Below are 17,230 nucleotides of genomic sequence, written 5' to 3' on the forward strand. Positions count from 1 at the left end.
AGTTAGTAAATACTTTTTAAAAATTACTTATAAACTACTCAGGATTGTCTTCAGATATGCCTCCTAAACAGAAGCAGAAGAAAACTACCACTTTGAAGACAACACAAGTTGGAAAAACCGTTTCCAAAAAAAAAGAGCAACAGGAATTTCGTATGCGTGAAGGAAGGGGCATGTGCAAACACGAGCAACCCAAACTACAAATCCCAGCTACGATCGGAACTGAAAGTGAATGTGAATATGAGGTGGAATCAGATTCTCTGGATAAATCAGATGAAGCTGAAGAGACAAACAAAGAAGAGCAACAGGAAGAGGTTGGAGGTGATATTGGAGACATAAAAAAATCTTTGGTGCAAATAATGCATGAATTAAAAGCATTAAAAGTAATAAAAAAGATATGAAAAATATGAAGATTATGTTTGATAAAGTGATGAAAAGACAGGACAAAATGGACAAGAAAATTAAAAACTTGGAAGTAACAACGGGAGACACCACTGATAGAGTGAATAAAATGGAAGATAATATTTCTGCCTGGACATCAGAAAGAAAACGGTTGTTGGAAAAAGTGGATGTACTTGAAAATTTTAGCAGACAAAATAATATTAAGATTATTGGACTTAAAGAAGGTACAGAGGGAGAGGATCTAATAATTTTTTTTCAAAAATGGATTTCGGAAATTTTGGAAGTGGAAGAAGGAACCCAGTTAATTGAAATTGGAAGGACTCACAGAGCCTTAAGACCAAGACCTCAAGTTGATCAAAACCCACGATCAATCTTGATAAAATGCTTAAGATATCAAGATAAAGAAAGGATCTTGAAGGCGGCTGCCCAACGTGCCAGAAAGAGAAACGGGCCATTGATGATAGAAGGGAAAGCAGTTCTTTTCTATCCTGATATAAGTTATGATCTTTTGAAGAGAAAGAAGGAATTTAACCCAGCAAAAAAAGTTTTATGGGAAAAGGGTTATAAATTTATATTGCGCCACCCGGCAACCCTGATAATTTGTTTGGATGACGGAGAAAGAAGATCTTTTACTGATTATTGGGATGCGGAAAAATTTGCACAAGAACTCCCAAATATTCGCTAACCACAGCCAAAGATTTAAAAGTGAAATGGATTAAAGATGAAGACAGGGACAGTGAATGGAGTTGATGGATGTTTAAGGACAGAAGAATATTTAAATATATTCTTAATTATATGATACAGGGGGAGAAAGGTAAAAATTTGAGAAATATTAATCGAGAGTAGTGATATTATTTTTTCTTCTCTTATATATACTTTTTTATGTTACGGGGAGCTGGGGGAACTTCGGATCAATCGCTATGGGATTCACGTGTGTAATCATGGCGATTGCCATGACCCATACAACGGAGTGGGGTAATGTTGTGGTTTTTTTTATTCACAACATTTAGTAGGGGGTATTTTGTTTTTTTTTCTTTATAATCTATTTTTCTTTAATCTTTCTTTCTTTGCCTGGACAATCAGGGGGAGACACATAGCAACATGGAGAATTTTAAAAAAGATTCCCCAAGGTACTACGAAAGTTGAAAAGTTAGGTATTACTATAGACTGGAGTAACCCTGTTAAAAATAATGACTAATTTACTGAATTTTTAAAGTTTTAATGTTAATGGGCTTAATGGACCGGTGAAAAGAAAAAGAATTTTAACATACATTAAGAAAATGAAAATAGATATACCTTTTAGCAGCATTCCACTTGAAAAAATTACTTATAATTTAAGAGATAAATATGAAATATTTCTGAAAATTTGGTGCCCTTATTTACAAAAGATCGGATTAAATATGTAGGTGCTCCGAAGATAAAATTATTGGTAATTTGGGGAAATAAATAAATATATATACCAAAGCTATTATGAACTCCGTGGAGCATGTGGGGATCTTCTGATATCCAGGCATTGTTTCTTACTTTCTTTTTTTTCCTCTTTTTTTTTCTCTTTCTACAAAGGATATGTTAGTGGGGAGGGGGGAAGGGCTGATAATTTTTTTTTCCTTCTGTAGCCATTTGAAAATTCAATAAAAAAAGTTTATATTAAAAAAAAGATCCTGCTTCAAGACTGGCATCTGTGCACACATTGGGCCAGTGGGACTGTCTGCACGTTGTGTAACGATGGCATATTGGTGCTTGTAGGACCCAACTGGGTAGATTGGGTCCAGAATTCTACGTGTGTCAGACCAGGTATGTATGGGAGATCTCTTATCCTGAAGGACGTTAGTGAACCAGGTTGAGATGTATGACAAGTTGTCTTCTCCATGTCCATTCTGTCGAGGTCTTTCAATATCAGGTAGGATTCAGTGACTCCCTGCTTCCTCAACCTCTGCCTTTGTACGATGCTGGGATTTGAACTCGAGGGAATCGTTAACTCAGGCTTATGGTTTCCCTGTCTAGTATTTTAGCCACTGCATCCCCACTGACCCTCAGTCCTGAGGCAGTGTCCCCAGGCCTGGACACTCCAGTCAGATGCTGCAGCCTCTCAGTAACATTGAAGGACTCCGAGGTCTTTGCACATTCATGTGAGATTACATCTCATCTCTTAAACCCAGGAGGAGATGGGCCATTGAGCGCCTTGGGGCAGGGAGTCAGGACTCTTGACGGGAGGTAGGATCCTGTTGGTTTATTGGCAACAATTACATAACAAGTCAAGTCAAGGGCGGCACGGTATCACCCATCTCATGGTAGTAATGAGAAGAGGGCATGTTCCAGATTTGTGTACAAGATATTAAGGAGCATAGATGGAGACGGTAGCTAGAGACCTTTTCCCTGGGTGGAAATGGCTAATATGAGGGGGCATAACTTTATGAAGCTGTTCCTAAAATGCTGAATGTGTGTCTTCAGACTCCTGTACTTCCTCCCTGATGGTATCAAATAGAAGGGCATGTGTAGGACGATAAGGGTCCTTAATGCTGATGAAGCTTTCTTGGGGCACTGCCTTCTGAAGGTATTCTCGATGGTGGGTAGTTTTGTACCTGTGAAGGAGTTGGCCGAGTTTACAACTGTTGGCTGCCTCAATCGATTCTCTGCATTGGAGCTTCCATACCTGGCAGTGGTGAAACCAGTCGGAATGTTCTCCTCCATACACCTGTAGAAATTTGTGAGTGTCTTTGTGACATACTGTACCGAATCTCCTCAAGCTCCCAATCAAATATAGCTGCTGGATCACCTTGTTCATGATTGCATCCAAACTTCCTGCCACTTAAAATGTCTCTCTATGCCACCGTGTTACTGACCGAGGTCTCGGTGGCCTATCTTGGGTCTGGTGCTGGAGACAACACGCCACTAACCTCCTGCCTGCCTCTGCAAAGTGTTTTGTGGCGTGAAAGGTGTGGAAATTATTACTGAGTGTGCATTTCTCCTTCCCCTCTTACAGGAAGTGTCCCACTGGTTACACGTGTCTGAAGGCGGGGAGGAACCCTGATTATGATTACACCAGTTTCGATACGTTTGGCTGGGCTTTCCTCTCGCTGTTCCGGCTGATGACTCAGGACTTCTGGGAGAACCTCTACCAGCAGGTCGGTGGCTGAACGTTCCGGTCCAGTGAGAGACTCAGAGGGGGGCCTTGCTGGATATGCGTCTGTGCGTTGGGAAAGAGAGGGGCTCCACGGTGACCACTGGCATTGAGTAACCCCTGACCGGAGGGTCCACGTGGGGAAGGGATGCCATTATCCTTTCAGTGGCAACACATCTGTCCTTGCTGAGCTCAGTGGCTGCACAGAGATTCTGCAGACGCTGGAAATCCCAAGCCCACCACACACAAAAGGAAATAGAGTCGATGAGAGAGTCCTGATGAAGAGTCCACATGCAGAATTCCAAATGCTTGTTCCCCTCCCTGGATCCTGCCTGACCTGCTGAGCTCCTCCGGCATTTTGTGTGTGGAGTTCTGCTGGCCAGTTTGATTGCCCTCAAATTCCCCTCCACCTGCCGTACTTTCTTCACCCAGGAGTATAGGTTCCCGGTGGAGACAAGGGGGAGTGACATGGTTGGTCACTGGGTCTTGCAAATCACCTCTCCACAGACCCACCACCCTCCATGTAAAGGAACTTGCCCCCCCCACATCTCCTTTGAACTTACCCCGTCTCACCTTAAATGCACATCCTCTAGAACATAGAGCATAGAAATACAACTTACAGAGGCACAGTACAACATTGGCCCTCAACCTACGTTGTTGTGCCTACCTTTAACATATTCCAAGTTCAATTTAAAACCCTTACTTCCCCATAAACCTTCCATTTTCCTATCATCCATGTGCCTATTTAAGAGCCTCTTAAATGTCCCTAATGCCACCACCACTGGCAGAGCGTTGCATGGATCCACCACTCTGTGTAAAATACCTCCCTCTGACATCCCCCAATTTCCTCCAATCACTTTGCAATTATGACACATCGTATTCACTATTTCTGCCCTTGGAAAAGTCTTTGGCTGTCCACTCTATCTATGCCTCTTATCACCTTGTACATCTCTATCACATCACCTCTCAACCTCCTTTGCTCATTCAACCTTTCCTCATGAGACTCTCTAATCCAGGTAGTGAACTGGTAAATCTCCTCCACACCCTCTCTAAAGCTTCCACATCCTTCCTGTGATGAGGCGACCAGAACTGAACACAGTCCTCTGAGTAAATACTCTGGTGTGAGACATTTTAACCCCGGGAAAGCAAAAAGCAATGCTAGCTGTGTTCTCTCTTCTATTCCCCTTGTAAATTTCTAAACCTAAGATGGGGAATGGCAGATTTCTGCTGAGCAGTGGGGGTTATTTGTCTCCGATCTGTCTCCCCCCGTCCTCACCAGTACTCATGGGCCACTCTTGTCACTGAATAGTCAGATAGCAACTTATTGGAGTTTTCCTTCATTTTCTGTAACTTTTCCCTGCCTGGTTTAAATAAAACACTTATTAAAAAAAAAGTAGTGTTAGGCTTCAATCTACTGGCTTGCCGGGAGTAACATTAAGAAAAATTTTCTAACATAGAGCACAGTCCATAGACCATCTCTTTAAGCCCCTGCCATCAGGCAGGAGATATGGTCGCATTAGGACAAGAACTGTGACGATGGGAAAGAGCTTCTTCCCCCCACTGTGAGACTACTGAACTGCCTGCCACCATCCAGGTCTCATCACGCTTAAAGCGCCAGTAGCACTGTATTGTTTACTTTTGAACTTGTGACATAAATGCACCTTATTATTTGTTAATTTATTTATATGATATTACCTTATGCAACACATACAAATTGCTGGAGGAACCCAGCAGGCCAGGCAACATTTTAACGGAAAAGAGTAAACAGCTGATGTTTTGGGCTGAGACCCTTCTTCAGGACTGTGAAGGAAGGCGGGAGGTGCCAGAATAAAATGGTGGGGGGAGGGGAAGGAAGGTGATAGATTAAGGCAGGAGGGTGAGAAAGGTCTAGGGCTGAAGAGGAAAGTGAGGAGAGTGGACCATAGGAGAAAGGGACCCAAGGGGGGTAATAGGCAGGTGAGAAGAAGAAGTAAATGGTCACTTTAACACATAAAACACTTTATATGTTGTGTGTGAGTTATATGTACTGTATTGTGTACCTTGTCCCTGAGGAACTTTGTTTCATTTGGCCATATCCATGTTAACATGAGTTAACTTGAACTTGAATGGACAGTACAGGAAAAGGTCCTTCAGACCGCGATGTCCGCAATGAGCACAATACCAAGTTAAACTAAATGTATTTGCACAGGATCCATATCCTTTCATTCCCCACTTGTTCGTCTATCTACAGCTTAAATGTCACTATTGGATCTGCCTTCACCAGCACCCTGGCAGCCTTCTCCACTCTCTGTGTAAAAGTAACTTGCCCTGCACATCGTTAAACTTGCCCCTTCCCCTCACCTTAAATACCGCATTATCGTCCTTATGTGCTGTGCCTTATGACATCATCATTATGTGCCGTGCCATATGAGATCATCATTATGTGCTGTGCCACATGTCATGGGTGATCATGGTCTTTCCATGACTGTGAATGTACTCAGAAAATTTTTCTACAGAAGTGGTTTGCCATTATCTTCTTCTGGGCAGTATCTTTACAAGACGGCCATTATCAATATTCTTCAGAGATTGTCCACCTGGTTTTAGTGGTCGTATAACCAGGACTTGTGATATGCACTGGCTGCTTATATGACCGTCCACCACCTGCTCCCTTGGGGGGGTCTAAGCAGGTGCAACACCTCGCCCAAGGGTGACCCGCAGGCTAGCGGAGGGAAGGAATGCCTTACACCTCCTTTGGTAGAGACTTATCTCCACCCTACCACCCACTTAAATGCATACTGTCTAGTATTAGATAGTGCTAGATATTTCACCCCTGGGAAGATACTCTGATTGTTTATGCTATCTGTACATACAAAATTTTGAGGGGTACAGGCGTTTTTCCGCTGAGGTTGGGTGAGATTGGAATTAGAGGTCACGGGTTAAGGGTGAGAAGTGTGAGGGGAATTTGAGGGAGAATTTCTCCACTCAGAGGCTGGTGAGAGTGTTGAACAAGCTGCCATTATAAGTGGTGGGTGTGGATTTGATGCCAATGTTTAAGGGAAATTCGTGTAAGTTCATGGATGGGAGAGGTATGGAGGGCTGTGATCTGGGTGCAGAGCAATGGGACTTGGCAGATTAATAAATTGGCAATGACTAGATGGACTGAATGGCCTGTTTCTGTGCTGTAGTTTGATTCTCTGATTCTTTGGTGGGGAGCATGGACTCCCTTATTTCTCTGTCACCACCTCTGCTGATCATTGTGACCTTGTCCTCTTGTTCTCCGGCCCACAGACTCTGCGCTCTGCTGGAAAGGCATACATGCTCTTCTTTGTGGTGGTCATCTTCCTCGGCTCCTTCTATCTCATCAACCTCATCCTGGCGGTGGTGGCCATGGCGTATGACGAGCAGAACCAGGCCACCATCGCCGAGAACGTGCAGAAGGAGAAGGAGTTTCAGCAGACGATGGAGCAGCTTCGGATACAACACGAGCGGGTCAGGAAAGCACCTGTCATCTTGTCAGCAATAATCTTAATCCTTAATCGGATTTAATGTAAGACCATAAGATATAGGTGCAGAGTTAGCGCATTTGGACAATTGAGTCTGCTCCACCATTCCATCATGGCTGATCCATTTCCCTCTCAGCCCCAATCTCCCGCCTTCTCCCTGTAACCCTTCACACCCTGACTAAGCAAGGACCTATTGACCTCCACCTTAAATACATCCAATGACTTGGCCTCCACATCTGCCAGTGGCAAAGAATTCCACAGTTTCACCACCCTCTTGCTAAAGAAATTCCCTCTCATCTCAGTTCGAAATGGACATCCCTTTCTTCTGAGGATGTGTCCTCTGGTCCTCGACTCCCCCACTACAGGAAACATCCTCTCCACATCCACTCTGTGTGTGTCCTCTGGTCCTAGACTCCCCCACTACAGGAAACAGCCTCTCCACATCCACTCTATCTGTGTCCTCTGGTCCTAGACTCCCCCACTACAGGAAACATCCTCTCCACATCCACTCTGTGTGTGTCCTCTGGTCCTAGACTCCCCCACTACAGGAAACATCCTCTCCACATCCACTCTATCTGTGTCCTCTGGTCCTAAACTCCCCCACTACAGGAAACAGCCTCTCCACATCCACTCTGTGTCCTCTGGTCCTAGACTCCCCCACTACAGGAAACAGCCTCCACATCCACTCTGTGTCCTCTGGTCCTAGACTCCCCCACTACAGGAAACAGCCTCTCCACATCCACTCTATCTGTGTCCTCTGGTCCTGGACTCCCCCACTACAGGAAACATGCTCTCCACATCCACTCTATCTGTGTCCTCTGGTCCTGGACTCCCCCACTACAGGAAACAGCCTCTCCACATCCACTCTATCTGTGTCCTCTGGTCCTGGACTCCCCCACTACAGGAAACAGCCTCTCCACATCCACTCTGTCTGTGTCCTCTGGTCCTAGACTCCACCACTACAGGAAACAGCCTCTCCACATCCACTCTGTGTCCTCTGGTCCTAGACTCCCCCACTGCAGGAAACAGCCTCTCCACATCCACTCTATCTGTGTCCTCTGGTCCTAGACTCCCCCAGTACAGGAAACAGCCTCTCCACATCCACTCTGTCTGTGTCCTCTGGTCCTGGACTCCCCCACTACAGGAAACAGCCTCTCCACATCCACTCTGTCTGTGTCCTCTGGTCCTAGACTCCCCCAGTACAGGAAACAGCCTCTCCACATCCACTCTGTCTGTGTCCTCTGGTCCTGGACTCCCCCACTACAGGAAACAGCCTCTCCACATCCACTCTGTCTGTGTCCTCTGGTCCTAGACTCCCCCACTACAGGAAACAGCCTCTCCACATCCACTCTGTCTGTGTCCTCTGGTCCTAGACTCCCCCACTACAGGAAACAGCCTCTCCACATCCACTCTATCTGTGTCCTCTGGTCCTAGACTCCCCCACTACAGGAAACAGCCTCTCCACATCCACTCTGTCTGTGTCCTCTGGTCCTAGACTCCCCCACTACAGGAAACAGCCTCTCCACATCCACTCTGTCTGTGTCCTCTGGTCCTAGACTCCCCCACTACAGGAAACAGCCTCTCCACATCCACTATATCTGTGACCTCTGGTCCTAGACTCCCCCGCTACAGGAAACAGCCTCTCCACATCCACTCTATCTGTGTCCTCTGGTCCTAGACTCCCCCGCTACAGGAAACAGCCTCTCCACATCCACTCTATCTGTGTCCTCTGGTCCTAGACTCCCCCACTACAGGAAACAGCCTCTCCACATCCACTCTGTCTGTGTCCTCTGGTCCTGGACTCCCCCACTACAGGAAACAGCCTCTCCACATCCACTCTGTCGAGGCCTTTCAACATTCAATAGGTTTCAGTGAGATCCTCCCCTCAAACTCCAGTGAGCAGTGTGTACGACCCAGAGCTATCAAATGCTCTTCATACGATAACCCTTTCAATCCCAGAATCATTTTTGTGAACTTCCTTTGAACCTTCTCCAATGACAGCACATCCTTTCTTAGACAGAGGGCCCTGCTTTGTGACAAACTGCTCACAATACTCCAAGTGAGGCCTCAATAAGTGAGGCCTTACATCCTTGCTTTTAATGTGTCTCAGGATGCTCTAGGATCCTGGGTGAACGAGGCTTGGCCAAACCCCGGATGATCCTTTACCAGTAGTTTGTATGGGTGCATCCGAAAGCACGAGAGAGGCTGAAGGAGGGGCGGTTCCATGAGATTGGCACAGTAGCTGATGGTGGAGCATGGAGCATTGTGGGTGCTCTGGAGGCCTTTGTTAAGGATGAGCACTCAGGCTCGGGGCGGTAAGGCAACAGGAGATCGGAGACAGGGAGAGATTGGACTGGCAGCGTGTGAGTGTGTGTCAGCGCATGGCTGCATTTGTGCATGTGACTGTGTGGGTGTTTATATCTGAGCAGAGATGTAAGTGTGCAGATGTATACATGCACATGTGCTTCTGTGTGTGTGTGCGTGTGTGTGTGTGAGTGTGTGTGTGCACGGGTTGCATTTGTGCATGTGACTTTGTGTTTACGTATGCTTGTGAACGTGTGTGCGACGGTGTGAATGTGCACGTGTGTATGTGTGCGTGCTCCCTGTTTACAGTATGCTGACCTTAACAGAGGAGAGGCATGAATACTTTGAGTTAGTTACATTCATACCGTTGTCAGGAGTCACGTTCTCTGCTGTGACCGGATGCTTTATTCTGTTTACAACCTGAGTCCCATCTCAAAGGGCAGCAGGGATTCAGTGCAAAACTAAGATGCCTCTCTTTGTGGCATGTGTTCATGTAAATAACTGCGTGTGTGTGTTCGTGCAGAGAGAGAGAGAGAGAATGAGTGTGTGTGTGTGTTTGTGTGAGTGTGTGTGTGTGTGTGTGTGTGTGTGTGTGTGTGTGTGTGTGTGTGTGTGTGTGTGTGTGAGAGTGCTGTTCTGGCAGCTGATTCCTTCTATAAATAATGGCAGACAGGTGCCAGGTTATGCATGGACTGCGAGGTACGTCGGGGAGCTCTGAGCCATTTGCAAGGTGCAGACTGGAGGTGACACCAGTACAACGTGGAAAGCGACTGTACAGCCTCGTGTCAGGGAGTCAGCCCATCTCCCTGTGGCTGGCATAACGAGGTAGATTGTGACCTCAGAAGTCCATCTTATTGTAGAAGAAGATGGTTCAATAGTATAGAAACTGTATTTGAGGCATAGTCATGATGGGCTGAGCAGCCTCCTCTGATCTTGTAAGGTTTTATGAATTCCTACTACTTGAACCTTATGACAAACTGCAGATGATATGGTATGGATTCTTGGTGAGCTTTTGTGTAAATTGTATTGTCTGAAACCTTCCCACAGGAATTGTCGAGACTGGGGCATGAGACTCGGTCAAGAAGTTCTTCCGAGAGGTCACACCTAAGTGCCAGAAGCATCAAGGAACGAGGCTTCAGAAGTAGGAATGGGAAAGAACTGGGAATATCGGAAACAGAGAAAGGACCAAGATCAGCATCTGAAGAAGGTTTACCCCGGAAGGTTCGTTCATTCATGTTGTGCCTTGGTGTATCACGTGGTCGTTTAACGACCGTGATTCTTCTTGCCAAATTTTACTACAGAAGTGGTTTGTAGGAAACCACTTCTTCTGGGCAGAGTCTTTACAAGACGGTTGATCCATTATCAACACTCTTCAGAGATTGTCTTCTTGGTATCAGTGGTCGTGGGACTCGCAATATGCACCAGCCTCTCGTATGATCATACACAACCTGCTTCCATGGTTTCACGTGACCCTGCTTGGGGTGTAAGCAGGTGCTACACCTTGCCCAAGGGTGCAGGCTAGTGGAGGGAAGGAGTGCCTTACATCTCCTTTGGTAGGGATTTCCCCATAGGGTGGTTGTCTTATTGAAGGATTCTCCATCCTGTTCATCAACTGCCCTGTGTTATTGACAATTGCCAGTAACTTTTCCATGATGCTTACGCAGAAAACTCGGGACCCCCTCCCCCCCCCATGGAGTTGTAAATTCATTGTAGTACAGCATGAGAAAAGGCCCTTCAGCCCACCTCATCCATCCTGGCTAAGTTTCCAAAGTGAGCTGGTCCTATTTGAAACCGCCAAACCTTTCCTACCCACTTCCCTGCTTAACTGTCTTTGAAATGACAGAAATGTTGTAAACCCAGTGCTACCCATGGCTCAGATACAACAGAGAAAAGAAGCTCGGAGTAACCGGGATGTTTCAGAGCTGACTTTCCAAAAGGAATTGGAAAATGGTAAACTATTTTATCATTGTCAATGTACCAAGGTACAATGAAAAGTTTTGTTTTGCATGTCATGCGTACAGATTTCTACAGATGTCACATGGAGAGCATTCTAACGGTCTGGTTCAATGTCTGGTATGGGGGGCGGGGGTGTAGGGGTAGCACTGCATTGGATTGAAGTAAACTGCAGAGACTTGTAAAATTAGTCAGCATCATGGCACTAGCCTCCATAGAATCCAAAACAACTTCGAGGAGCAGTGCCTCAGAAAGGCAACGTCCATCATTAAGGACCCCCATCACCCAGGACATGTCCTCTTCTCATTGCTATCATCCAGGAGGAGGTACTGAAGCTCGAAGGCACACACTCAGCGATTCAGGAACAGTTACTTCCCCTCTGCCATCCGATATCTGAATGAACATTGAACCCGTGAATACTACCTCTAATTTTTTTCTCTATTTTTTGCACTACTTATTTAATTTAATTTTATATATATATATATATATATATATATATATATAGACACACACACACACACACACACACACACACACACACACACACACGTGTGTGTCAAAGGAACTCAGCAAGTCGGGTTATATGTATGGAAAAGAATAAAGTCGAAGTTTTGGTCTGAGACTGCTGAAGGGTCTGGTCTCAAAGCCATGCACTCTTTTCCATAGATGCTGAGTTCTGACATCCCCCCTATACCTTCTGCTGAGTTCCTCTGGCATTGTCTGTGAGTTGCTATACATAATATAGCGTCACAGTTGCAGAGAGAGTACAGTAGAGGCAGACAATAGGGTACAAGGCTATAATGAGATACATTGTCAGGTCAAGAGTCCAACTTATCGTACAGGAGGCTCATTCAATAGTCTTATGACAGCAGAATAGAACCTGTCCTTGAGCTGAGAGATGTGTGCTTTCAGACCTTTGTGCCTTGTGCGTGATGGGAAATGGGAGAAGAGAGGGATCTTTGATTATGTTGTCTCCTGAGGTGGCAAGAAGTGTAGACCAGAGTCCGTGGAGGGCAGGCTGGTTTTCATGATGTGACAGTGTGTTGACAGAGGAAAATCACTAGTCTGTAGGGAAAAAATTAAGGGGAGGCTGTGGAGTATTTGGCAAAGTTCTGTAAAGGGAGCCTGTGGCAGGGGTTTGCCAAATTAAGTTCTTCCTTAACCACCCAACTCCTTCAAAGCGAAGGAATATTGAGCTCAGTTCTCATCGCCTCATTATAGGAAGGATGTGGAAGCTTTAGAGAGTGTGCAGAGGAGATTTACCAGGATGTGGGACAAGCTTTCCACTGTGTCTCTGTACGTGTAACTATAATAAACTAATTGCTTGTTTGGTATGTGCCTGTTGTGTGACGTGGGTTATCATGGTCTTTCCGTGACCGTGCTTGTTCTTGGCAAATTTTTCTGCAGAGGTGATTTGCCGTTGCCTATTTCTGGGGAGTGTCTTTACATGAGGAGTGACCCCAGCCATTATCGACACGCTGCAGAAAAAGCCCACTTGTACAGTATACGCAGTCTGCCTGGCGTCAGTGGACGCATAACCAGGACTTGTGAAGTGCACCAGCTGCTCATACGACCATCCACCTCCTGGTCCCATGGCTTCACTGACCCTGATCGGGGGCTAAGCAGGTGCTATACCAGAGGGAAGGAGCACCTCACACCTCCTTCAGTAGAGACGGATCTCCACCCCCATCACTCAAATAAGCCAATACCAATTCCAAGGATAGGCTGAGTTTATTCTCACTGAAAGTTGGGAGGTTTGGGGGATGCTGTTAAACAGTTTTAAAAGAATAGGTAGGACAGGTAGAATCTTTCTTCCAGGACAAGGGAGTCTACAACCAGAGGGGAGAGATTTAAAGGAGATCTGTGGGCTAAGATTTTCACACGGAGGGTGGTGAATATTGGGAACAAGCTGCCAGAGGAGGTGCAGGAGTAAATACCCAGTGGGTCAGTCTGGGCTGTGCCGTTGTCACAGATGGATGACTGAAAAGAGCCACTTGAACTGAAAGTGTAGAATTCACTGTTGGGCCCAGAAGGCTGCACCTTGCTTAGAAGGAAGACAAAGCACTCTTCCTCAGGCTCGTGTCAGGCCTCATCGAAGCAGGTTTTTAGTCTTCTGTGACCAAGCGCATTACAGCACTCGATGTTTAATTCATCAAGTGATGGCATGTTATTTTCTAAGACGTCGGTGAAGCTGAATTTGGATTATTATGCGCATTTCTGGTCACCTGCCTGCAGGAACAAATGAGCTTTAAAGAGTGCTGAGGAAAGCTGCAGAGATGTTGGCAGCACTTGAGGATCTGGGTTATAGCGAAGGGTTGAACAAGCTAGGACTTTATTCCCTGGAGCACAGGAGAATGAGGGAAGATCTTCTAGAGGTATACAAAATTATGAAGGGCGTAGATAGGGTTTGTACAAGCAGGTTTTTTTCTCATTTGGTTGGGTGAGACTAGAACTACAAGTTATAGTTTTAGAGTGAAAGGTGAAATATTTAAGAGGAGTCTGAGAGGAAACCCGGTGTTTGGTCCGAGTGTGGAACGAGCTGCCAGTGGATGTGGTATTAACTGCAACATTTAAGAGAAGTTTGGATAGATACATGGGTGAGAAGAATTGTCTTCAGGAGTTGAGTTACAGGGAAAGATTGATCAGGTTAAGAGTTTATTCCTTGGAGCGTAGAAGAATGAGGGGGGGATTTGATAGAGATTTACAAAATTATGAGGGATATTGACAGAGTAAATGCGAGTGGGCTCTTTCCACTCAGATTAGGAGAGATAAATACAAGAGGACATGGCTTAAGGGTGAAAGGGGAAAGGTTTAGGGGGAACATTAGGGGGAACTTCTTCACTCAGTGAGTGGTGGGAGTGTGGAACAAGCTGCCATCTGACGTGATAAATGGACGGTGCAGGTCAATGGGACTAGCGGAATAAAGTTTTGGCACAGAGTAGAAGGGCAGAATGGCCTTTTTTCTGTGCTGTAGTGTTCTATGGTTCTAAGAGCATGGAGAGCTATGGTCCTGGTGCAGGAAGATAGGCAGGAGACCACATCAGCATAAAGTAGATGGGCTGAAGCTCCTGGTTCTGTGCTGTAATGCTCTTTGACCCTTTAAATATGTAAGGGGCAGTATGATGATGCAGTTTGCAGAACCACTGCCCCACATTGCTAGTCTTCTGGGTTCAATGCTCACTTTGGGTGCTGTCTGTGTGGAGTTTGCAGGTTCTGACTGTGACCGTGTGGGTTTCCACGAGATACTCAATTTCCTCCCGCATTCCAAAAGCATACAGGTTTGGGGACACCAAGGTAGCATAGCAGTTAGCATGCCTCTATTACAGCATGGGGGCAGAGGTCAGAGTTCAGTTCCAACGCTTGTATGTGCTCCCCGTGGAATGCGGGGGTTTCCTCCGGGTGCTCCGGTTTCCTCCCGGAGTCCAAAGACGTGCAGTTAGTAGGTTCATTGGTCATTGTGAATTATCCTGTGATTAGGCTATAGTTAAAGAGCTGGGCTGCCGGGCAGTGCGGCCCACTGGGCTGGAAGGGCCTGTTCCAAGCTGTATCCCTAAATTAATAAATCAAAGTAATATGTTGGAGAATTAATCCCCCTGATTTTGTGGGGAGTGGTGGAGTTGGGTGGGTAGTGTGGGGGGGGGGGGCGGTATGGAGAGAATGTTATGGGGTAATGTATAGATACTGATCGGTAGAGTCTCAGAGAGCCGAAGGGCCTGCTTTGCTGCTGTATCTCACTTGACTCTGTTAGTCACCATTTCCAGCCCAGTCACTCACATTTCCAATCGACACGTGCTCTCTTTTGATAGTCCGGATTTTATTTGCCTCTTGTGCTGTCTCCACCTGCCCTCTCTCAGCCAGCAGCACTGCAGATTTTGGCCATTCAGTTCCTCCTGTGGGTCTGCGCACTTCCCTTCTGTCCTCTCCGCACTTCCCTTCCGTCCTCTCCGCACTTCCCTTCTGTCCTCTGCGCATTTCCCTTCCGTCCTCTCCGCACTTCCCTTCTGTCCTCTGCGCACTTCCCTTCCGTCCTCTGTGCACTTCCCTTCCGTCCTCTGCGCGCTTCCCTTACGTCCTCTGCGCGCTTCCCTTCCGTCCTCTGCGCGCTTCCCTTCCGTCCTCTGCGCACTTCCCTTCCGTCCTCTGCGCGCTTCCCTTACGTCCTCTGCGCGCTTCCCTTCCGTCCTCTCCGCGCTTCCCTTCCGTCCTCTGCGCGCTTCCCTTCCGTCCTCTGCACACTTCCCTTCCGTCCTCTGCACACTTCCCTTCCGACCTCTCCGCGCTTCCCTTCCGTCCTCTCCGCGCTTCCCTTCCGTCCTCTCCGCGCTTCCCTTCGGTCCTCTGCACACTTCCCTTCCGTCCTCTGCGCGCTTCCCTTCCGTCCTCTGCACACTTCCCTTCTGTCCTCTCCGCGCTTCCCTTCTGTCCTCTCCGCGCTTCCCTTCCGTCCTCTGCACACTTCCCTTCTGTCCTCTCCGCGCTTCCCTTCCGTCCTCTCCGCGCTTCCCTTCCGTCCTCTCCGCGCTTCCCTTCCGTCCTCTGCACACTTCCCTTCCGTCCTCTCCGCGCATCCCTTCCGTCCTCTGCACACTTCCCTTCCGTCCTCTGCACACTTCCCTTCCGTCCTCTCCGCGCTTCCCTTCCGTCCTCTCCGCGCTTCCCTTCCGTCCTCTGCGTGCTTCCCTTCCGTCCTCTGCGCATTTCCCTTCCGACCTCTCCGCGCTTCCCTTCCGTCCTCTGCACACTTCCCTTCCGTCCTCTGCGCACTTCCCTTCCGTCCTCTCCACGCTTCCCTTCCGTCCTCTGCGCGCTTCCCTTCCGTCCTCTGCGCACTTCCCTTCCATCCTCTCCGCGCTTCCCTTCCGTCCTCTGCGCGCTTCCCTTCCGTCCTCTGCGCGCTTCCCTTCCGTCCTCTGCACACTTCCCTTCCGTCCTCTCCGCACTTCCCTTCCGTCCTCTGCACACTTCCCTTCCGACCTCTCCGCGCTTCCCTTCCGTCCTCTGCACACTTCCCTTCCGTCCTCTCCGCGCTTCCCTTCCGTCCTCTCCGCGCTTCCCTTCCGTCCTCTGCACACTTCCCTTCCGTCCTCTGCGCGCTTCCCTTCAGTCCTCTGCGCGCTTCCCTTCCGTCCTCTCCGCACTTCCCTTCTGTCCTCTCCACGCTTCCCTTCCGTCCTCTGCACACTTCCCTTCCGTCCTCTCCGCACTTCCCTTCTGTCCTCTCCGCAACCCCCCCCCCCCAAAACCTCTATCAGTCTGAAACCTTCACTAGTTCCAGTGGCCAACCTGAAACGTTAGCTTCACAGAGACTGAACAAGCTATTGAGTATTTCCAGTTTTAATTTTAAGCACCACACAATGGGACTCACCTAACAATGAGTGTCCTTGACTTCTAGAGTATTCGATGCAGTAATGGGGAGGAATTTGTCTTTGACCACAACCCCCCCCCCCCAACTACTTTATTGCTTCCTGTCAGAGTCACCTTGTGTACAGACACTCCTGTGCCTAGCGTCACTTTATGGACATACAATCTATCTATGTGTTTATATTTATTGTGTTTTTATTACTGCGTCCTTTATCTTACTGTGCTTTGCTTTTGTGCTCATCAGAGCCAGAGTAACAAACACTTTGTTCTCTTGTACACTTGAAATGACATTGAACAGTATTGAATCCTTGATCCTTGAATGTGAGGGCTGCACAGATCGGACGCAGGGGTATCGATTGCCGGGGGGGGGTGGGGTGGAATGTGTTTTTGGGTTCCAGCAGGAATGATGCACAGGGTTGTAGGTTGCTGGGGTAAGCCCACTTCCCATGTACTCAAGTCCGTTAACATCAGCGGGTCTTGGTCCGATCTCTGCTCGGTACCTTTGTGGTAGCAACTGAAGCCAAATTGATTTTAATTAGTGGTTTTAATTAATGTGGTGGGGACAAGCTGGCCAGTTGATCACAGTGACATCCTTCCTGGTCCTCCTATC

General features: G+C 47.4%; 1 protein-coding gene across 1 annotated transcript in view; it reads left to right on the plus strand.

Moving 5' to 3' along the window:
* Window positions 1–17,230, plus strand: part of scn5lab (sodium channel, voltage gated, type V-like, alpha b) — a 672,977-nt gene that overhangs the window by 412,504 nt on the left and 243,243 nt on the right. The window contains exons 10-12 of the mRNA XM_059971792.1: window positions 3,383–3,524; window positions 6,788–6,988; window positions 10,354–10,527. Of these exons, the coding sequence (XP_059827775.1) occupies window positions 3,383–3,524; window positions 6,788–6,988; window positions 10,354–10,527 (517 nt within the window). The remainder of the gene's footprint in view (window positions 1–3,382; window positions 3,525–6,787; window positions 6,989–10,353; window positions 10,528–17,230) is intronic.

The sequence above is a fragment of the Hypanus sabinus genome, chromosome 6 (assembly GCF_030144855.1).
Source record: "Hypanus sabinus isolate sHypSab1 chromosome 6, sHypSab1.hap1, whole genome shotgun sequence".
NCBI lineage: Eukaryota > Metazoa > Chordata > Chondrichthyes > Myliobatiformes > Dasyatidae > Hypanus > Hypanus sabinus.